Source organism: Nerophis ophidion, linkage group LG23, assembly GCF_033978795.1.
Source record: "Nerophis ophidion isolate RoL-2023_Sa linkage group LG23, RoL_Noph_v1.0, whole genome shotgun sequence".
Lineage (NCBI taxonomy): Eukaryota > Metazoa > Chordata > Actinopteri > Syngnathiformes > Syngnathidae > Nerophis > Nerophis ophidion.
This window is the reverse complement of record NC_084633.1, coordinates 23,533,729-23,558,338: the sequence shown is the minus strand read 5'-3', so window position 1 is coordinate 23,558,338 and position 24,610 is coordinate 23,533,729. Positions and strand designations below refer to the sequence as shown.

At 40.8% G+C, this 24,610-nt stretch overlaps 1 protein-coding gene across 1 annotated transcript in view; it reads left to right on the top strand.

Moving 5' to 3' along the window:
• Window positions 1-24,610, top strand: part of LOC133541802 (golgin subfamily A member 6-like protein 25) — a 245,703-nt gene that overhangs the window by 30,767 nt on the left and 190,326 nt on the right. Inside the window, exon 5 of the mRNA XM_061885401.1 lies at window positions 11,444-11,556. Coding sequence (XP_061741385.1) covers window positions 11,444-11,556 — 113 coding nt within the window. The remainder of the gene's footprint in view (window positions 1-11,443; window positions 11,557-24,610) is intronic.

The window sequence follows — 24,610 nt, the reverse complement described above, 5'->3', positions numbered from 1 at the left end:
ATGGATAACCTGCAAATGCATTTGCAACGATAAAGTCAACGAAATCACAAAGGTGAGTTTTGTTGATGTTGACTGCCAGCTAATCGATGCTAACATGCTATGCTAATTGACGCTAACATGCTATTTACTGGCGGTTGTAAAGCAGACATGGCACAGAGATGTATGGATAACCTGCAAATGCATTTGCAACGATGAAGTCAACGAAATCACAAAGGTGAGTTTTGTTGATGTTGACTGCCAGCTAATCGATGCTAACATGCTATGCTAATCGATGCTAACATGCTATTTACCGGCGGTGCTAAAGCAGACATGGCACAGAGATGTATGGATAACCTGCAAATGCATTTGCAACAATAAAGTCAACAAAATCACAAAGGTGAGTTTTGTTGATGTTGACTGCCAGCTAATCGATGCTAACATGCTATGCTAATCGATGCTAACATGCTATTTACCGGCGGTGCTAAAGCAGACATGGCACAGAGATGTATGGATAACCTGCAAATGCATTTGCAACAATAAAGTCAACAAAATCACAAAGGTGAGTTTTGTTGATGTTGACTGCCAGCTAATCGATGCTAACATGCTACGCTAATTGATGCCAACATGCTATTTACCGGCGGTGCTAAAGCAGACATGGCACAGAGATGTATGGATAACCTGCAGATGCATTTGCAACTATATTACGTTTCATTCCACCCACATTTTATGCGAAAAAACCACTTACCAATCGACGGATTTAAGTTGCTCCAGTGTCACAAGATGTGAAAGTCCTGATCGTTTGGTCCGCACATTTTACCGGCAATGCTAACGCAGCTACTCGGCCATGCTATGGCTATGAATAGCGTCAATAGCTATTCACTCAATAGCTTCAGTTTCTTCTTCAATACTTTCATACTCCAACCATCTGTTTCAATACATGCGTAATCTGTTGAATCGCTTAAATCGCTGAAATCCGAGTGTGAATCCGAGCTAATGTCACTATATCTTGCTGTGGTATTCCCATTGTTTGTTTACATTGGCAGCACTGTATGACGTCACAGGGAAATGGATACTGGTTTCGAAGATAGCGAAAATAAGGCAATTTAAAGCTTTATTTAGGGATATTCCGAGACCGGTAAAATTTTGAGTAAAACTTCAAAAAATACAACAAGCCCCTGGGAACTGATTTTTATTGTTTTAACCCTTTTGAAATTGTGATAATGTTCCCCTTTAAAAGGACACATTTAAAAAAAAAACAAGACTTCTATCAATATCTGCAGTTGCAGCATTTTGTTAATATGAAGGTGAAACATGTAACAAAGACAAGCATTTGTTTCATTGAACTATTTACAAAAGCATATAATTCAGAAACTATTGATAGAAGTGTTTCATGCTTGTATAAGAAATCATATTTAACTTCATATGTTAAAACAAAATGGGAGAAGGAAGGAGGGATAACTATATCTGAGGAAGAATGGACAATAAAAAGGAGATATCAATGGACTTGTAGCAGCTCACCCAAGTGGAGAGTTTGGCTGGGAAAGTTTTATTCCACCTTCTCAGAAGTCTCAGTATGATAACAACTCCCCTGCCTGTTGGACAAATTGTGGGAATCTAAAGGCAAACCACTAGCATGTTTTCTGGGACTGCTCTGCCATAAAGGACTATTGGAAAGAGATACACCAAGCTCTACAGGATATTTTCAAATCACCCCTTGAAAGTAACATCCTGTTTTTCACACATCGCACCTCAGGATTGGCTGAAAAAAGAGAAATACTTCATGAATATCCTACTAGTGGCTTGTAAAAAGAGCATTACCAGGAAATGGATATTACAGGAGAGCCCAACTTTGAAGAAATGGATGGAAATCACAATGGACATTTATAAAACACAGGAGATAACAGCTTTTATTATTTATAAACGAGAGATATTTACTTCATACTGGGAATACTGGGTTGATTATGTCACGCCACATAAGCCTATTTTTTTTTCTAATTAGTGATTAAACTGTTTTAAAAAAAAAAAGATTACTCCCTATATGTATATAGTTTTATCTGTTTGTATTATTTGTTATTAATATTATTATTACTTTGTTTTTTGTTTTCGTTTTTTTGCTGTCTTTCTTTTTTTGTGGCGGAGGGGTGCAGGTGTCATCGTTGGGAAATAAACAAAAAATAATATGTTGATCTTTCGGGCAGACAATAGATGTATGATGTATGCACATATGATGTAATGGATAACAATGTCAGATGATGGATGTCCATGAAAAAAACAATAATAATAATAATTTGTAAGTAAAAAATACATTTAAATGAAATAAGAGTAGTTGTAGTAGTGACTTCTGTCATGCGGACTGTAGCCTCCACATGAGAGAGAAGTGAGAAGAAGATTGTGTGAATCCTGCCTTCCAGTCCCAGTGTGCTGACATGACACTAGATTGCTTCTCCCTCATTATCCAGCCTGTCAATCTTGGCTCAGCTCATTTCTGACACTCCATTTGTCACATCTGGCAAATTTTGTTCACATTTTGTTTGTGTTTTCCGCTAATGTTTGAATTCCTGTCCTGTGCTTTTATTTTGGTGGCTCTCCCAGTTTTGTTGGTGTTTTCCCGTGGCAGCTTCACTTCTGTCCCTGAGCATTTCCCCTCACCTTTTTTCTGTTTGCAATCAAGACTATTTCAATTGATCCTCTTGCTACCTTTGTTGTCCGGACATTATTCTTTGTTCACGGGTGACTATCCTTTTAGATGTCAAGCTCGAGTACGCACATATTTTGTGGACGCCGTCTGCTCCACATTTCCTGTGAGTGTTTTGCTGGGTTTCAGTGGTTTGATTTGTTGTCTTCACAGTTCCCTGTTGCTCTCGGTTTTTGTTCGTTTATCAGTAAACATCACTTTTTTTTACTGCATGGTGCCACCTGGTTCATCTGCATCTTAAGAAATCATTCCCAATTTCCGATTTTTGGTGAATTATTGTGAAATTTCCACTGTCATGTTACTCTTTAAGGCTTCACGGTGGAAGAGGGGTTAGTGTGTCTGCCTCACAATATGAAGGTCCTGAGTAGTCAGGGTTCAATCCCGGGCTCAGGATCTTTCTGTGGGGAGTTTGCATGTTCTCCCCGTGAATGCGTGGGTTCCCTCCAGGTACTCCGGTTTCCTCCCACCTCCAAAGACATGCACCTGGGGATAGGCCCCTCCCACCTCCAAAGACATGCACCTGGGGATAGGCCCCTCCCACCTCCAAAGACATGCACCTGGGGATAGGCCCCTCCCACCTCCAAAGACATGCACCTGGGGATAGGTTGATTGGCAACACTAAATGGTCCCTAGTGTGTGAATGTTGTCTGTCTATCTGTGTTGGCCCTGCCATGAGACGGCAACTTGTCCAGGGTGTACAACGCCTTCCGCCCGATTGTAGCTGAGGTAGGCAGCAGCGCCCCCCGCGACCCCAAAGGGGAATAAGCGGTAGAAAATGGATGGATGTTACTCTTTATAGTTAACTAATTAGAAAATTAAAAAAATATTTACTGAGTCAGCTGCTAGTTCACATTTTGTGGAGTCATTTTGCTACCTGTCAAGGAGGGAATTTGTTCTTAAATATCTATAAATAATCCTTAATATTGCCAGCCATAGTGATTAATTTATTAATGAAAAGAACATTAAAACTTGAATCTGACAAAAAAGTAAAGACAAATGCTGTCTTCCTCGCTGATAAAACATGATAAAAACATGCAACTGCTAGCCCCCAATTCTCACAATGTGGCGAGGTGGAATACTACAAGAGGCACTCTAATATGGTACTTAAATCTCTATTTTTAGACTTATTATCGAGGAATATTGAGGTCACACTTATATTAAAAAAAGTAATGTTAAAGTTTCATCCAGTATTCTGATGATGATGATGATGATGACGATGAATCTGTGTCCGAACTTAGGGTCCAAATTTTTTTAACAATGTTATTAATTCATACTTTTAATTGGAAAATAACATCAATAAAGTGCAATGGAGAAAATGTGTTGGAAAAAAAAATTAAAAATAAGATGACCTCTCTTTAACAATGGGAAAATAGAATAAAAATTTAGCAACATATATAATATTCAATAAATGCACACAACTTAAAAAGTCATTACAGGACAACATATAAGAGTAGAAGATAAGAAGCACAACATTGAACATAAAATATACGTTCATATTAATTATGCTGTGTTTTTAAAGTACATTTAGCACAATCACCGTTTGAGTGTTTTTAAATCCCTGCAGCTTCCATGACTGTTACACACTTGTAATTACTGACCTGATACTTAAACCTGAATGTTTTATCACACAAACGGTTTCTCTCCATTGTGTGTTCTCATGTGTTTGGTCACACATTGCTTTCTGGAGAAACTCTTCTTACAAACAGGGCAAGTAAAAGGTTTCTCTCCAGTATGTATTCTCATGTGTGTGGTCATGTCAGGCTTCATGGAGAAACTCTTCTTACAAACAGAGCAAGGAAAAGGTTTCTCACCAGTGTGTGTCCTCATGTGTGTGGTCATGTGTTGCCATCTGGAGAAACTCTTCTTACAAACAGAGCAAATAAAAGGTTTCTCTCCAGTGTGTGTTCTCATGTGTGTGGTCATGTTACGCTTTGTGGAGAAACTCTTCTTACAAACAGAGCAAGTAAAAGGTTTTTCTCCAGTATGTATTCTCATGTGTGTGGTCATGTCAGGCTTCATGGAGAAACTCTTCTTACAGACAGAGCAAGTAAAAGGTTTCTCTCCAGTGTGTGTTCTCATGTGTGTGGTCATGTGATGCTTTCTGATGAAGCTCTTCTTACAGACAGAGCAAGTGAAAGGTTTCTCACCTCTTACTATGTGTGTGTAGTCTGTGGAAATGGTTGTTGTCCCTTGTGGATCAATTTGTTGACTTGAACAGATACATCATCATCATCATCATCATCATCATCATCATCATTATCAAAATACAGATTTAAGCACTGTATTAGAGTGCCTCTTGTAGTACTCCAACTCGCCACACTGAGAAGTGGGGGCGATCGTGAGCTAGCAGATGCATGTTGCTATCATGTTTTATCAGCGAGGAAGACAGCATTTGTGTTTACTTTTTTGTCAGATCCAAGTGGTATTGCTCCGCTGAATAAATGAATCACTATGGCTGCCAATATGGAGGATTTTATATATATATATATACATATATATATATATATATATATATATATATATATAATATATATATATATATATATATATATATATAAAGGCCTACTGAAATGAGATTTTCTTATCTAAACGATGTGTCATACTTGATCATTTCGCGATATTGCCATATTTTTGCTGAAAGGATTTAGTAGAGAACATCCACGATAAAGTTCGCAACTTTTGCTTGCTAACAGAAAAGCCTTGCCACTACCGGAAGTCGCAGACGATGACGTCACATGTTGATGGCTCTTCACATCCTCACATTGATTTTAATGGGAGCCTCCAACAAAAACAGCTATTTGGACCGAGAAAACAAAAATTTCCCCATTAGTTTGAGCGAGGATGAAAGGTTCGTCCATCCATCATCCATCCATCATCTTCCGCTTATCCGAGGTTGGGTCGCGGGGGCAGCAGCCTAAGCAGGGAAGCCCAGACTTCCCTCTCTCCAGCCACTTCGTCTAGCTCTTCCCGGGGGATCCCAAGGCGTTCCCAGGCCAGCCGGGAGACATAGTCTTCCCAACGTGTCCTGGGTCTTCCCCTTGCCCTCCTGCCAGCTGGACGTGCCCTAAACACCTCCCTAGGGAGGCGTTCGGGTGGCATCCTGACCAGATGCCCGAACCACCTCATCTGGCTCCTCTCGATGTGAAGGAGCAGCGGCTTTACTTTGAGTCCCTCTCGGATGGCAGAGCTTCTCACCCTATCTCTAAGGGAGAGACCCGCCACACGGCGGAGGAAACTCATTTGGGCCGCTTGTACCCGTGATCTTATCCTTTCGGTCATGACCCAAAGCTCATGACCATAGGTGAGGATGGGAACGTAGATCGACCGGTAAATTGAGAGCTTTGCCTTCCGGCTCAGCTCTTTCTTCACCACAACGGATCGATACAACGTCCGCATTACTGAAGACGCCGCACCGATCCGCCTGTCGATCTCACGATCCACTTTTCCCCACCTGTGAACAAGACTCCTAGGTACTTGAACTCCTCCACTTGGGGCAGGGTCTCCTCCCCAACCCGGAGATGGCACTCCACCCTTTTCCGGGCGAGAACCATGGACTCGGACTTGGAGGAGCTGATTCTCATTCCGGTCGCTTCACACTCGGCTGCGAACCGATCCAGTGAGAGCTGAAGATCCCGGCCAGATGAAGCCATCAGGACTACATCGTCTGCAAAAAGCAAATACCTAATCCCGTGGCCACCAAACCGGAACCCCTCAACGCCTTGGCTGCGCATAGAAATTCTGTCCATAAAAGTTATGAACAGAATGGGTGACAAAGGACAGCCTTGGCGGAGTCCAACCCTCACTGGAAACGTGTCCGACTTACTGCCAGCAATGCGGACCAAGCTCTGACACTGATCATACAGGGAGCGGACTGCCACAATAAGACAGTCCGATACCCCATACTCTCTGAGCACTCCCCACAGGGCTTCCCGAGGGACACAGTCGAATCCCTTCTCCAAGTCCACAAAGCACATGTAGACTGGTTGGGAAAACTCCCATGCACCCTCAAGAACCCTGCCGAGAGTATAGAGCTGGTCCACAGTTCCACGACCAGGACGAAAACCACACTGTTCCTCCTGAATCCGAGGTTCGACTATCCGGCGAAGCCTCCTCTCCAGTACACCTGAATAAACCTTACCGGGAAGTCTGAGGAGTGTGATCCCACGATAGTTGGAACACACCCTCCGGTCCCCCTTCTTAAAGAGAGGGACTACCACCCCGGTCTGCCAATCCAAAGGTACCGCCCCCGATGTCCACGCGATGCTGCAGAGTCTTGTCAACCAAGACAGCCCCACAGCATCCAGAGCCTTAAGGAACCCATCCACCCCCGGGGCCTTGCCGCCGAGGAGCTTTTTAACTACCTCAGCAACCTCAGCCCCAGAAATAGGAGAGCCCACCACAGAATCCCCAGGAACCGCTTCCTCAAAGGAAGACGTGTTGGTGGGATTGAGGAGGTCTTCGAAGTATTCCCTCCACCGATCCACAACATCCGCAGTCGAAGTCAGCAGAACACCATCCGCACCATACACGGTGTTGACAGTGCACTGCTTCCCCTTCCTGAGGCGCCGTATGGTGGTCCAGAATCGCTTCGAAGCCGTCCGGAAGTCGTTTTCCATGGCTTCCCCGAACTCTTCCCATGTCCGAGTTTTTGCCTCCGCGACTGCTAAAGCTGCACACCGCTTGGCCCGTCGGTACCTGTCCACTGCCTCCGGAGTCCTATGAGCCAAAAGAACCCGATAGGACTCCTTCTTCAGCTTGACAGCATCCCTCACTGCTGGTGTCCACCAACGGGTTCTGGGATTACCGCCACGACAGGCACCAACAACCTTGCGGCCACAGCTCCGATCAGCCGCCTCGACAATAGAGGTTCAGAACATGGTCCACTCGGACTCAATGTCCCGCACCTCCCTCGTGACATGTTCAAAGTTCTCCCGGAGGTGGGAATTGAAACTCTCTCTGACAGGAGACTCTGCCAGACGTTCCTAGCAGACCCTCACAATGCGTTTGGGCCTGCCAGGTCTGTCCGGCATCCTCCCCCACCATCGCAGCCAACTCACCACCAGGTTGTGATCGGTAGAAAGCTCCGCCCCTCTCTTCACCCGAGTGTCCAGAACATGAGGTCGCAAATCCGATGACACAACTACAAAGTCGATCATGGAACTGCGTGCACATATGGACACCCTTATGTTTGAACATGGTGTTTGTTATGGACAAACTGTGACGAGCACAAAAGTCCAATAACAAAACACCACTCGGGTCAGATCCGGGCGACCATTCTTCCCGATCACGCCTCTCCAGGTTTCACTGTCGTTGCCAACGTGAGCGTTGAAGTCCCCCAGTAGGACAAGGGAATCACCCGGGGGAGCACTTTCCAGTACTCCCTCGAGTGTACCCAAAAAGGGTGGGTACTCTGAACTGCCGTTTGGTGCGTAAGCACAAACAGTCAGGACCCGTCCCCCCACCCGAAGGCGAAGGGAAGCTACCCTCTCGCCCACTGGGTTGAACTCAAACGTGCAGGCTTTGAACCGGGGGGCAACGAGAATTGCCAACCCAGCCCGTCGCCTCTCACTGCCGGCAACACCAGAGTGGAAGAGAGTCCAGTCCCTCTCGAGAGAACTGGTTCCAGAGCCCTTGCTGTGCGTCGAGGTGAGTCCGACTATATCCAGCCGGAACTTCTCTACCTCGCGCACTAGCTCAGGCTCCTTCCCCCCCAGTGAGGTGATGTTCCACGTCCCAAGAGCTAGCTTCTGTAGCCGAGGATCGGACCGCCAAGTGCCCTGCCTTCGGCTGCCGCCCAGCTCACAATGCACCCGACCTCTATGGCCCCTCCCATGAGTGGTGAGCCCATTGGAGGGATGACCCACGTTGCCTCTACAGGCTGTGCCCGGCCGGGCCCCACGGGGACAGGCCCAGCCACCAGGCGCTCGCCATCGTGCCCCAACTCCGAGCCTGGCTCCAGAGCGGGGCCCCGGTGACCCGCGTCCGGGCGAGGGAAATCTGAGTTCATTTTGTTGTAATTCCATAGAAGTCTTTGAGCTGCTCTTTGTCTGATCACTCACCTAGGACCTGTTTGTCTTGGGAGACCCTACCAGGGGGCATAAAGCCCCCAGACAACATAGCTCCTAGGATCATTGGGACACGCAAACTCCTCTACCACGGTAAGGTGGCAGCTCAGAGAGGAGCAAGGTTTGTGTTTGAGGATATTGATAGTGACGGACAAGAAAAAAAAAAAAAAAAACGTTTAAAAAAAAACGCGATTGCATTGGGACGGATTCAGATGTTTTTAAACACATTTACTTAGACAATTCTGGGAAATCCCTTATCTTTCTATTGTGTTGCTAGTGTTTTATTGAGTTTAACAGTACCTGATAGTCGGATGTGTGTGTTCACGGGTGTGTTGACGCCAGTGTCTCAGGGAAGTCGACGGCTGCTTTATGGGCGGCACAAGCTGACCTAAGAAGAGACTTTTTACCACAATTTTCTCACCGAAACCTGTTGGTTGACATTGGGTCGGGATCCATGTTCGCTGTGATCCATAGTAAAGTTTCACCTCTGTGAATTTTAAACAAGGAATCACCGTGTGTTTGTGTGGCTAAAGGCTACAGTTTCCCAACTCCATTTTTCTACTTTGACTTCACCAATATTAATTGAACAAATTGCAAAAGATTCAGCAACACAGATCTCCAAAATACTGTGTAATTATGCGATTAAAGCAGACGACTTTTAGCTGTGTGTGTGTGCAGCACTCATATTTCCTAACAGTCTGTGACGTCAAGCGTACACGTCATCATTACGCGGCGTTTTCAGGAAAAAACTCCCGGGAAATTTTAAATTGCAATTTAGTAAACTAAAGTGGCCGTATTGGCATGTGTTGCAATGTTAATATTTCATCATTGATATATAAACTATCAGACTGCGTGGTGGCTAGTAGTGGCTTTCAGTAGGCCTTTAGGTCGGGGTCTGATCATCTAGTCATTGATATTGACACCTAAATTGCCCCCTTGTGGTGGGAAATTATAACAGTCATAACTTCCTTCCACATGCTCCAATCTTCCTGTTTTGTTTTATGGTGGGTCGAGATCATCGTCATTCTACATCCTGTACGCAAATTCAAAATGACTTTTTTCATACTCAGCACATTTTCTAAAAGAATCTTGTTAATATGCTCAATAAGGTTCTATTCAAATGTAATACAAGTAATACGCAAGACTTTATTTGCACACTTAAGGAGATAAGTTTCCAGGTAAAAAAGATTAATTGTTTATCAATTTATTTTCCATGAATTAATTTAGATCCAGAACACACATTGTTATATATCTTATTATAATGATTATTATAATTGAATGTAAGTTTGTGTAAAATATTTTCACACAACAAAGTGTGAATACATGTTGTAAAGTGTGGGGTTGAGTTATAATTGATATAATACAATTAGGTATGGCAAATGCATTTTGTTTACTTGCCAACTATTCAAATTATATTTAATATACATATTTATATAATGTCATGTAATATGACTTCAACATTATTGATGTTAACATAAGAGTTTATTTGCTAACCAGTTCTACTTCTGAGTATTTATTTTATTTTCTTATTGAACAATTAAACACCTAAACAATGTTTAGACACATTAAGGTACTTTCAATACAATATGAGTCAATGTTTTTTCAATATTTTACACAGCAATATAAAAAACATCACATTAAATCCAATCCTCTTACAAACAAAACCCGTTAAAGAAAGTAAAAGTAAAAATGAGAGACCATTCGAATAAGATTAAAATAAAATATATATAAATAAATGATAAACTTAAACTATTTCAGTAAATATAATAAGGGCTTTTTCTATTTTGTACAATCTTCCAAGATTGAATTAATAAATTCAAATCATTAACACAATGATAGAATTTGGATTTCACTTTAAGAAAGACACTTTTGTGTATGAGAGCAAATATTTCACACTTTTTAAAAATTGATATAAATTCACGACACGATCGGTCCACGCATGCTCGAAGATTACGTCACTTCCTGCATTTACAATTTGTTTTATGTCAGAGTTCGTGCGACATCACGTTCTGTGATATTTGAATGTTTTATTAATGTTTTGTAGGAAAATAGATTATCTAGGAGAAAAAGGGAACAACAATAAAAACATGTGGAATCAGGCAGTAATATCGCTACAATTTCTAGCACTTTCACTCTTGTCATTGCAATGAATGTCGCACGGGGGCGCCACTGAACCCCAACATTAAAGCTTTGTTTGATATACTTTGAATTTATTTTTTAAAAAAAAGACATTCTTTTATTTCACAATTTTATTCAAACAAATATTACAGGTTATAAAAGCATGGTAACAGTGACAGCAGGCAATATCTTATATAGAGCTACCTCTTCCACCGCTCAGCTGTGACGTCATTCCCAGCTTCCGGTGTAAACGGAAGACAGCAGAAGAGAGCAGTACTGCCTTGTAACGTCAAGTGTGCCAAGTGAGCAGGACGCTAATAAGTCAGTCTTATTATTTGTTATCCAGTTTATAATATTTACGGCGCATAAAATACATCTGTGATTCTTTATGTAAGGATAAAGTGGTCTCGATGCGCTAGAAGCACTGTGCCGCTTCTCGTGCTATCTTTGCTTGTTAGTTAGCTTAGCTCGCTAGTTAGCTTAGCTTGTTAGCTGCTAACAGAAGACACAGAAGTTATCAACACATCGCTAAGTAGAGATCAAGTGTGAGAGTAAAGTGTTGTGTTTGTGTGAAAATGTGCCACAGAAGGATAGCAAAGTATGAGGAGGAACTTTGTCCACCAAAAGAGGAGAAGGAGCGACAACATCAACTACTGGACGCTGTTTTCAAGAAACATCAAGTTGTGTTACACAGAACGGGTTTGTTTACTTCTTACTCTCACATCTTTACTAACTTTATATTTGATGAATAACACTATGCTTAATATATTGTGTATAAGAAGTTGTGTTGTCTTGTGAGGATGATGCATTCCGTCTGCTACTTGCAACGTGGTCTTGCAACCACGTGGTTGTCTGTGTTCTGTGGAATGTAACTACTAAAGATGAGTTACATATCCCAGTCCATTTGTACTACAAACTGTCAGTGGTGGAACAAGTCAGAGTTGGGCCGTGGACGAGCCTCATGACATGGCCCCTAAACCCAAATAATAAAGGTAACTCTACCATCATTTTATAACACACACATGCCTCTCTGGGTTTACTACAAACAATCTCTAAGCAGGTTTTAAAACGTTTGCCAGCCATTTTTGCTGAAATTTTTATTTTCCCGACATTTACTTATTTTCTCACGTTCACCACAGCATCAGCCCTTTCACAGGACGTAGAACAATTATCGAAGGAGATCTGATTTTTTTTAATTTTGCCTGTCATTCACAATCCATATGTAAGACAATAACATGTTTTTATTTTGTATGCATTCTAAGTCCTAAACAAACATTAGCACAATCTTGACTATCCTAATTCTAACAATGGAGTCAATGAGAGCGCCTCTATTCCGCTCACTAATAAGAATTAGTTGATCAATATAATATAGCCAGAAGTCATTTTTTTAAATGCTATCTCTTTAAAACATGCTCTAAAAATGCATATCCTCTTGAAATATGTCTTATAATAGCCACAAACTGGAGGATACATTTTAATTAGGACACATTTTAAATAAATAGTGTAAAGGTTTTATGGAATTTTCCAGCGTGTACCCCGTCTTCCGCCCACCTGTGAGTCCAAAAGGGACAAGCGGTAGAACATTGATGGATGGATGGATGGGACATTATAGACAGGGCTCAAATTTTTACTTTTTAAGGTCAAGACAAGTGTTGCCTTAAAGGAGGGTTCATATTTTAGGGCACCAAGGCAAATGCTATTTTATTTCCAGTTTGTTTATTAAATGCAGAATCGCTCACATTTATTTTGTGCAATAAATCTTTAGACAATTTTGACCCGTACTTTGGGTCAAAGCATAATAATTGTGTAAATGCATCAATAAGTTCATTACGCTTGTTTAAGGTGCTTTTTTTTTTTAAAACCTTTATTTTGTTAGCGCAGTCAGACCTATTATTGTGAAGGGGGAAGTGTGTTGCTGTTCTCAAAACGATGTGTGGAGGCGACAGTTGCGAGTACTGTCCTGTTTGTACATTATTCCAACATTGATGATGTCGTTCACAACAACACAAGCAGATGAGATGTGTTGTGGGTGTATGGATTTTCCCTGCTAGCTTTAGCTTCGTAGTTTAGTCGCTATTTTGAATGACCGCGTGTTTAAAGGATGAATGAGTGGTCCAGAACACATTATTTTCCGGGGGCAGCAACCTAAGCAGTGAAGCCCAGACTTCCCTCTTCCCAGCCACTTCATCCAACTCCTCCCGGGGGATCCGGAGGCATTCCCAGGCCAGCCGGGAGACATAGTCTTTCCAAAGTGTCCTGGGTCTTCCCCGTGACATCCTACCGAGTGAGGCGTTTGGGTGGCATCCTGACCAGATGGCCAAACCACCTCATCTGGCTCCTCTCCATGTGGAGGAGCAGCGGCTTTACTCTGAGTTATAAATGATAGATGGGTTGTACTTGTATAGCGCTTTTCTACCTTCAAGGTACTCAAAGCGCTTTGACACTACTTCCACATTTACCGATTCACACACTGATGGAGGGAGCTGCCATGCAAGACGATAAGCAGCACCCATCAGGAGCAAGGGTGAAGTGTCTTGCTCGGGACACAACGGACGTGACGAGGTTGGTACTATGTGGGGATTGAACCAGGGACCTTGGGTTGCGCATGGCCACTCTTCCACTGTGCCACGCCGTCCCTCCTAGGTGACAGAGCTTCTCGCCCTATCTCTAAAGGAGAGCCCCGGCACCCGGCGAAAGAAGCTAATTTCGGCCGCTTGTACCCGTGATCTTGTCTTAACCCAAAGCTCATGACCATAAGTGAGGATGGACCGTAGAGTGACCAATAAAGAGAGTTTTGCCTTCCGGCTCAGCACCTTCTTCATCACAACGGATCGATACAGCGTCCGCATTACTGAAAACGCCGCACCGATTCGCCTGTCGATCTCACGATTCCCTCTTCCCTCACTCGTGGACAAGTCTCCTAGGTACTTGAACTCCTCCACTTGGGGGAAGATCTCCTCCCCAACCCGGAGATGGCACTCCACCCTTTTCCGGGCGAGAACTATGGACTTGGAGGTGCTGATTCCCATCCCAGTCGCTTCACACTCTGCTGCAAACCGATCCAGTGAGAGCTGAAGATCTTGGCCAGATGAAGCCATCAGGACCACATCATCTGCAAAAAGCAGAGACCTAATCCTGCTGCCACCAAACCAGATCCCCTCAACGCCCTGACTGCGCCTACAAATTATATCCATAAAAGTTACGAACAGAATCGGTAACAAAGGGCAGCCTTGGCGGAGTCCAACCCTCACTGGAAACGGGTCCGACTTACTGCCGGCAATGCGGACCAAGCTCTGACACTGATCATAGTGGGAGCGGACCGCCACAATAAGACTCTCTGAGCACTCCCCACGGGACTTCCTGGGGGACACGGTCAAATGCCTTCTCCAAGCCCACAAAACACATGTAGACTGGTTGGGCAAACTCCCATGCACCCTCAAGGACCCTGCCCAGAGTATAAAGCTGGTCCACAGTTCCACGACCAGGACGAAAACCACACTGTTCCTCCTGAATCCGAGGTTCGACTATCTGGCCTAGGGTCCTCTCCAGTACACCTGAATAGACTTTACCGGCAAGGCATTATTTTCCCTGACAAATGTTGCTTCTCCTAAGAATGACATATTGCTCTTACATTTGTGTCAATTTCCCTGATATTGTGCAATGAAAAGCAGATTTTGTTATATTAGCCAATTCTGTGACACCGGAAGTCATTGTTGAAATAATATGCCTTATTTTTTGTTGAGTTCAGTGATTATTGATTGGATTATTACTTTGGGAAGGTCAGAGAAGAAGAGTTGTAAGAATTTTCTCGTAGGTCACCTGCTAATGTTAGCTAAGTTAGCTGCTCATGTGTGTTGGAGTGGAGACGGCTGAGGGGAGTCGTGTATGAAACAAGCTCAGCTTCCTCATGAAGGTGACGTGATGATGTCACATAAGGACTACACTCACAAAAGAATGGCAACATTTGGGCCCCCAGACCCGCTTTATTTTTGTCCTATTGAGGCAGCGCTTTTTTACGCTTTCAGACCAAACGAACAAAAGAAGACCTTTTGTATGCAGTTTGAGAGCCGCAGCCGGAGAAAATAAACACACAGTGTATCCATGACTGCAAAGTTCATTGACTGTTTGTGTGATTGACTGACTAATGTTTTAATACCTCCGTTTTAATACCTCTCACACAAACATGCTTGTGGGGGAGTTTTCTGTGTCTACGTACCTTCCACACATGCGTACACCCACCTGAGTGACATTTGTCCAAGTTGCACCATCCCCACATTTTTTAACCTATTCAAACCATTCCAACATCAACACATTCCACTCACATATATTATATATTAAGGTTTATTTGAAATAGGGACGGATCCAAAAAACCTAGACATCTGAAACAGTTATCCAATGTATGCATCATAGTGTTTGTAGCCAAAACTAATTTACAACACTTGTCCCCAACAACAACAACAACACAGATCCAACATCATTAAAACAAGAAAATGAAAATAAGACAAAAATGAGTCGATAATAATGATAATAGAAATAATACAAAGCGCAAACTAGATAAAAGCCAATAATAATAATAACAACACAAAGTGCAGGCTAGATAAAAACCAATTAGTAAAAATTAGAAAAAACTAAACATGGGAACACGATTGCTGCTCAACTAGCCATAATTGTGTTTGTTTTTTGAAAGTGACAAGTGCAGTTATACTTTTCAAAGTGTCAGGTAAAGAGTTCCATAGTTGTGGTCTTTTTATTGAAAAGGCAGTCTGGGCAAAAGATGTTCTACGGAATGGAACACAACAGTTGCCTTTTGACATTGCTCTGGTGGTAGATCTGGTACCACTTTGCAGTCTTGTAATGGCCTTGCAGAGCAATTGGGGAGCAGAGTTATCCAAACATGTAAAAAACAGTTTGACTGTATGTAACAAAATAACATTGGTAAAACTTAAAATATTGTATTTGGTTAAAACTTGGCAAGGTTTTCATCCATCTGGGAATTGCCCAGTTTTAATGGAAATATTAAAATGTGGTTAAAATTTGGCAACGATGATATTGTATTCTCTTGTCTAGGACTTTCAAGGCACGGTAATAAAGACACTCAATGGTCTTGACTGCTGACTGGGACCATGTAGTTAAGCTATAAGATATGTGTGAAAGAATCATTGAATTCATAAAAGTAAAAGCACAGCTGAGAGTTAAGCAGTTTCTTATAATCTTAAAACAGCCTAGGTTGGCCTTCAGAGTTTTACACATTTTCTTGATGTGACTTTTAAAATTCAGCTGATAGTCTATGATTATGCCCAAATATTTGACTTCAGGTACTTGTTCAATGACCTCATCATTAATTTTTATATTCAGGTTTTTTTGAGGTTGCTTTTTTATGGAGAAGCAGACAGTTAGTCTTTTTAGTGTTCAGGGTTAAACAGGATGATGCCAGCCAAGATGCTATTTTGTCTAATTTAGCTTTTAGCTTTTCAGCAACTAGAGTACAGGTCTTACCAGATGTATATATGACTGTGTCATCCGCATACATCTGTAAATCTATATCTGTGCATACATCTGGTAGGTCATTGATGTATAGACTAAATAGTATCGGTCCCAAGACACTACCCTGAGGTATCCCTGCTTCAATTTTGCGGAAGGAAGATCTCACATTATTAATGGTGACACATTGTTCACGGCCCTTTAGATGTGACTCAAGCCAGGACAATGACTGTTTGAATAAGTTGAATTTACAGTAGTTAGTTTTGAAGTTAAAATGTTATGATTGACTGTATCAAATGCTTTTTTTAAGTCTGAAAATTCTGCACCGACTACCTGTCCTTTGTCAAGGGAATGTTTGATCTTTTCAGTTAAAAAACAAGTGGCAGATTCTGTAGAATGGTTACGTCTGAGTCCGAATTGCAAGGGATTCAAATAGTGATTTGTCTCAAGGTGGTGCATTAGTTGTTCCGAAACAATCTTCTCCAGGACTTTAGATGAAACTGGAAGAAGGCTGATGGGTCTATAGTTAGATGTCAATCCAGCATCACCAGATTTTAAAAGTGGTATTACCTGTGCAGTTTTCCATCCATCTGGGAATTGCCCAGTTTTAATGGAAATATTAATAAGACGGGTAAGAGGCTGTATAAGGATGCCGCTATTTTAAAAAAAAAATAAAAGCTGTGTCTAGGTTATAAATATCCTTTGAGTATGTGGTGTTTAGGTCATGTATGGCATTTAAGACAGTTGTCTGACTAACCTCCTTGAGCTGAAATGAGCTGTCCTGTTTATCAGGTATGTCTGTTGTTTGATCATCATTAGTCGGACAGGAAAAACCCAAGGAAAGGTTTTTGACAGATTCTATGAAGAATGATTTGAACTCATTTGAGACTTGAGTACAATCAGTAATGATTTTGTCTCCTACTTTAGTTTATATTGGGTTTGGGTGGTGTTACCCTCTGAGTTTAATAGGTTGTGTAGTAGTTTCCAGATCATTTTACCATTTCCTTTGGCCTCTAAAATCATGTGGATGTAATAGTTTGATTGGGACATTCCGAGCTGTTTAACTACTTGATTACGTAAGTCTTTAAATATTTTCGAATCTGTCACTACGAGTTTTGATAAAAGTTTTTGAGGCATAATCTCTTATTTTCATTAATTTCCGGATATCATAATTTTTTCGCTTTCTAATATATTGATCAATAATGTGTCCGATAGTAGACATTAGCTGATTACAACAGGCGTGTACGTGGCCATGTTGTTGGAGCTCGTCTCAAGTAAGACCCTTTAATTTGTTTTCAAATGCAGTTGTTGATTGGTGAGGGATCTCAAGTTTAAAAGTTTTCTGATCTTGACTTTTAAACCTCGTCAGACGTTTCTTTGTGGGTTTTCTTGCAGCTAATGTCAGATTATCATCTAACAAGCCGGTAACTAGATTTTATGATTCTGTCAGGCTTGTTTGTGAAGATTACTCAAGATACTCAATTAGTGTCTGAGTGTTTTTAGTGATACATGTGGGGTTTCTATCTTCTGACTAAAGTCATGTTTAGATGTGAAGTGAAGTGAATTATATTTATATAGCGCTTTTCTCTAGTGACTCAAAGCGCTTTTTACATAGTGGAACCCAATATCTAAGTTACATTTAAACCAGTGTGGGTGGCACTGGGAGCAGGTGGGTAAAGTGTCTTGCCCAAGGACACAACGGCAGTAACTAGGATGGCACAAGCGGGAATCGAACCTGCAACCCTCAAGTTGCTGGCCCGGCCACTCTACCAACCGAGCTATGCCGCCCCATGTGAGTTCTTTTATTTTTTTTCTGTAGTGTTTGTCTAGCCAGTTTAAGTTGAAGTGTCCGAAGACAGGTACTTCACTGTTATTCTTAAAATTCTTAAACAGTACATCTAAGTCTTCGCATAGCATTGCAGCGCACGCAGATGGAGGGCTGTATACCACCAATACATTGAACTGCATGTTTTGTGATAGTGTGACATTGATACATAAACATTCAGTAGATATATCAGCAGTCAGGGGAATTTCCTTTGCATTAAGTAAGTCTTTGACATATATCTGTACCCCCCCCCCCCCCTCCCCTTCCCACAGTTCGGTCCCTTCTAAAACATTTATATCCCAGAACACTGATTAAGCTGGTTAAAATGTTATCATGCAGCCACGTTTCACTTATGCATAGAAAATCAAGATTAGACTCGGACAGTAATAATCTGATTTCATCACACTTGGGAACTAGGCTTTGGATGTTTAAGTGACCTCCCAAAATACCCTTGGGTTTCACTTCAGGATCCCAAATCACTTTAGCAGGATTAACAGTATAAAAAAGCAGTCTGTTTCTGCTTCGTCTGTGCTTGTGTTTGGATTGTTCTTTTTTCACCTTTTATAGAAGCCAGGCGGTGGAAACTGACACATTGACTCTGAAACAAAAAACGGATCGAGTCTGTTGCCGTGGCGCTACCGTTCCACATCCAGTGGAAATCCCCGGTTACACTTACAAACGTTGCTTGGCGAGATCAATGACGAAACCTTACTTCGGGTTCAAGGCACGAAGGAAAAGGAAATACACTTTCAAACCAGAGCACTCGCAGTGAGCAAACTCGACCACAAGATGGCGTCATAACAGAGACAACAATGCAGAATACAGATTTCCACTGTAAACGACTTAATCTTTTCTCCAAGTTTATACATCAGTAACTGACATCAAAATCCCAGAGGGCGCTAGAGCCTATCCCAGCTGCACTCAGGTTAAAGGGAATTTATTGCAATAAAGATTTTAGGCCATATTGCCCAGCCCTCGTAAAAAGTGGTCTTATTTTCCTCTTAATAATGTTGTGAAGAGCAGTGTGCTGGTTTTCAGGCCAATTCATATAATATCTTGTTTTTTTTAAGTTCATGTGAACTTACTGTCTGAATCTGGACATTTCGCAAGCATGTTTGTCATTTTGTGTCCTGCAGATGTCTGTGAAAAACAAGTTCTGCCTGAAAAACAGGAGTGTAGCTTCAGGATGGTGAAGGAGGATCCATCGAAGAGGAAGACCAGGCTCCACGGACCCTCTGGCGTCTCCTTTTCCTCTTTGACACAGACACCTCCCTGTAAAAAGGAAGAGGAAGACTCACTGACGCCCCACATTAAAGAGGAAGAGGAGGAACACAACATCAGTCCAGAGGGAGATCATCTTGAAGGACTGGAGGAGTTCCCAGTGACTGGTGTCCCTGTGAAGAGTGAAGATGATGAGGTGAAAGGTGAAAGTGAGGAGAGGGGAGGGGGGGAGCCTCCAAGCAGCAGCTCAACACAACACATGACAACAGAAGCTGATGGAGACCACTGTGGAGGATCACAAGCAGACAAGCTCTTAGCTCCACTATCAGATAGTGAGGACACAACGTCACACTCTCCTGACACTGATGATGAAGACTCTAAAGATGATAAGACATGTCACACTGACAACACTCACTTCACATCTTCTCACTGTCACAAAACCTTTAAATACCGTCGTAATCTGAAAAGACACATGAGAATACACACTGGAGAAAAACCTTATGTCTGTTCAATCTGTGGTAAAGGTTTTGTTGAAAAGCAGAGTTTGAAAAAACACACAATATTACACACTGGTGAAAACCCTTTTATCTGTTCAATCTGTGGTAAAGGTTTTGTCGAAACTCACAAATTGAAAGAACACATGAGAACACACACCGGTGAAAAACCTTTTTCTTGTTCAATCTGTGGCTTATCTTTTTCAAGGAAGCAACATTTGAAAGTACACATGAGAACGCACACTGGCAAAAAACATTTTTCCTGTTCAGTCTGTGGTAAGGGTTTTACAAATGGTCACAATTTGAAAGTACACATGACAACGCACACTGGAGAAAAACCTTTTATCTGTTCAATCTGTAGTAGAGGTTTTGTTCTAAGTAAGTATTTGAAAGTACACATGAGAATGCACAGTGGAGAAAAACCTTTTTCTTGTTCAATCTGTAGCTTATCTTTTTCAAGGAAGGAACATTTGAAAGTACACAAGAGAACACACACTGGCAAAAAACCTTTTTCCTGTTCAATCTGCGGTAAAGGTTTTACACAAAGTCAGAGTTTGAAAGAACACATGAAAATACACAGTGTAGAAAAACCTTTTTCTTGTTCAATTTGTTGTAAAGATTTTTTAAATCGACAGTCTGTGAAAGTACACATGAGAACACACACTGGTGAAAAACCTTTTCCTGTTCAACCTGTGGTAAAGGTTTCACACAAAGTCAGGATGTGAAAAGACACACTAGAACACACACTGGCGAAAAATCACATTCCTGTTCAATCTGCAACAGAAGCTTTTGTTGACGATCAACCCTTGTAAGACACATGAGAAGACACCCAGGAGAGAAAGTGTTGAGTTGCAGTGTGTGTGGTGAAAGATTGTCTTCTAAGTAGCAGTGTAAGAAACACAAGTGTGCTGGTGAGAACAGCAGCAGCAAATGAAACTGCAGGATTTGAAATAAACTGTCCAGACTTTCATTTTGACTTTCTAACAACATCAGCACATCAATCAAGTACATGCATTAATGTACTTTTATTAAATATTGAACAAAATAATTTGATCGAAAATGTGAGTGTAAACAGTACAAGACATATTTTATATACAAAAAACATTTTATTTGTATATATATGCATAATACAATTTTAGACTTATTCATAATAGTTTTTTATAGGCGTTTGAAATATTGAAGAATTACATATTTGTATTTGTAATTGTTGATAACCCCATAGATTATCACCTTTATATGATATACATATGTACTGGTTCACATCTGAAACATCTCCTGGACCACTTCAGGAAGCATATTATTATTTACTTCATACATCATTTAAACAGTTGTCTTTTATACAATTTTAAAATGTGTGACTTTATGAATCATTTGCTGGGTCTCTTTAATCTATTCTATTCATTATCGTTATTACTCTGTATTATTATGATTGTGTTGTGATTGTTTTATATGTATGTCCCCAGACCTTTATGTAATATAAACGTGAGAGAAAATGGCAGATTATTTTTGTGAAGGGATTTTTTTTTTTACAAACTTACATTTGTGGAAATATCAAATAAATCCAGTATTGTGTTTGAAACATTTTTATGGTTGTTTTTCTTTTTAACATCCCCAAAACAATATCAATATCAATCAAAGTTTGTCGTTTTGGCAAAAGCCAATATTATACATAGATTTACTTTGCATACATTCATAAAATAAACAGTTTATTTTGTTTCCCAATCACAGAACGAACAAGTGTTGTCTTCAATTGCAATTCAATATCCTAAAAATGATTTTAAGTGGTCAATTCCGGGGTTGTTTTTTTTCCAAAATGAACCCCTTTGCCTTTGGAAGATTGGAAACTTTCAAGTTCTATTTTTTTTTAATATACTATTGAAGAAATAGTAAATAATTACAAAAGATGGTATGCTGTATTTAGAATGTTTTTTACAAAAGCCTTTTATTTTTAGTAATTATTTTTATTTGCAGGATGTAGTTAATGAAATCTTCAATTCATAAAATACTTTTCTCACTCAATAAGTGCATAAGCGACCAAATGCCTTTTTCAAACCATTGCTGTACAAAGATGGATTTGTTTCTCATTTTAATATAAGAACAATTCCATAGTGGAGTATTGTGTGTGATGAAGTTGTGTTTGTAAATTAGTTTCCAGTACAACAACACTACTCTAGCCTTGACTGGAGGGCAAAGCAGGTCTAATTAGCAACCGGCTGATTGACAGTCCAGGTGTGGCCAGGTGCCAATCAGCCGCATCTGAGGGGAAACAGCTCTCAGAGAGACAAGCAGGAAACTGAACCAAAATAAGAGCGCTTACAGAAAATAAAAACAAACACAGAGGACAAAACCTAACTAAACTGTCAGTGACAAATTTGACACATTTATTAAAAAAACAAAACTTCTATCGATATTTGCAGTTGCGGCATTTTGTTAATATGAAGGTGAAAAATGTAACAAAGACCAGCATATGTTTAATTGAACTATTTACAAAAGTTTACAATGCAGAAATTATTGATAGAAGTGTTTCATGTTTGTATAGGAAATCATATTTAACTTCATATATTAAAACAAAATGGGAGAAGGAAGGAGGGATAACTATATCTGAGGAAGAATGGACAATAAAATGGAGATATCAATGGACTTGTAGCAGCTCACCCAAGTGGAGAGTTTGGCTGGGAAAGTTTTATTCCACCTTCTTAGAAGTCTCAGTATGATAACAACTCCCCTGCCTGTTGGACAAATTGTGGGAATCTAAAGGCAAACCACTAGCATGTTTTCTGGGACTGCTCTGCCATAAAGGACTATTGGAAAGAGATACACCAAGCTCTACAGGATATTTTCAAATCACCCCTTGAAAGTAACATCCTGTTTTTCACACATCGCACCTCAGGATTGGCTGAAAAAAGAGAAATACTTCATGAATATCCTACTAGTGGTTTGTAAAAAGAGCATTACCAGGAAATGGATATTACAGGAGAGCCCAACTTTGAAGAAATGGATGGAAATCACAATGGACATTTATAAAACACAGGAGATAACAGCTTTATCAAAATGATAAACTAGAGAAATGTACTTCATACTGGGAATACTGGCTCCATTATGTCACGCCACATAAGACTAATTTTATTTTTTCCAATTCGTGATTAAACTGTTATTTTTTTTTTAAAGATGACTCCCTATATGTACATAGTTTTTTCTATTTATTTATTTACTAACTGTTCATATTCTTTCATTTTTTTATTATTATTATCGTTATTATTGTTAATATTACTTTGGTTAGTTTTTTTTTTTTTTGGCTGATTTTCTGTGAGCGTTTTGCTGGATTTCAGCAGTTTGTTTTGTTTTCTTCATAGAAAAGTTGCTCTGGGTTTTTGTTCTTTTATCAATAAATATCCCTTTTTTCACTGCACGGTGCCACCTCGTTCTTCTGCATCTTAAAAATAACAAAATGATTGTAACTAGCATTCCCAATTTCTAGTTTTTGGTGAACTCTTGTGAAAAATCCACTCTCATGTTACTCTTTATAGTTAATTCATTTTTAAATTAATAAAATACTAACTGAGTCCTGCTGCTAGTTCACTTTTTGTGGTGTCATTTTGCTACCTGTTTAGGAAATTATATGTTCTTAAATATATAAATAATCTTCCATATTGGCAGCTATAGTGATTCATTTACTCAGCAGAGCAATACTGTTAGGAGCTGAATTAGATGGAACCCAAGGATGCAGAGACATATTGTTTGTAGACAAAATGTATTCTTTTATTCTGGGCGCAAGGAGGATGTAGCCACAAAAACATAAAGCGATGGTGGAGCACAAAAACACACCATAAAAACTACTAAGATAAATACCAAAACTAAACCAAAAGCGCTAGTAAAGACTGGGAATAATACTGACAGATAAGATAAAAAATAAAAGAGCAAAGTTCAAAAATAAATCTCTAGACGAAGCTAGGAAACATACTTCAAGAATGAAGTAAAACAGAAACACAAAATGATAAACTGCAAGCGTTAGTCGGCGCTGGATAAACAGGCAAACCTGTAAGATGCACGAGCAAAAACAGGAGGGTTTAGCAAGTGAGACGAGAAGGACAGTCATGCGTGAGGAACAGCAGTAACCACAAAGTACCGGCGCTAACGGGCCGTAAGCAGCCAGTTAATAAAGGCACGCTAATCAACCTCAGGTGTGTTGGATTGACCAGCGTCAGCTGCACTCCAGACTGTGGATGAGAGAGAGAGTCAGTCTGATGTGCAAACAACATCATGAAACTTCAGTATACCACAAATACAACTTGCTTCCGACAAAAAAGTATACACAATTGCTGTCTTCCTCGCTGATAAAACATGATAGCAACATGCATCTGCTAGCTCAGGATCGCCCCCACTTCTCAGTGTGGTGAGTTGGAGTATCAATCAATCAATCAATGTTTACTTATATAGCCCTAAATCACTAGTGTCTCAAAGGGCTGCACAAACCACCACGACATCCTCGGTAGGCCCACATAAGGGCAAGGAAAACTCACACCCAGTGGGACGTCGGTGACAATGATGACTATGAGAACCTTAGAGAGGAGGAAAGCAATGGATGTCGAGCGGGTCTAACATGATACTGTGAAAGTTCAATCCACAATGGATCCAACACAGTCGCGAGAGTCCAGTCCAAAGCGGATCCAACACAGCAATACAGTGCTGAAATCTGTATTTTCAAGGCCTACTGAAAGCCACTACAACCGAC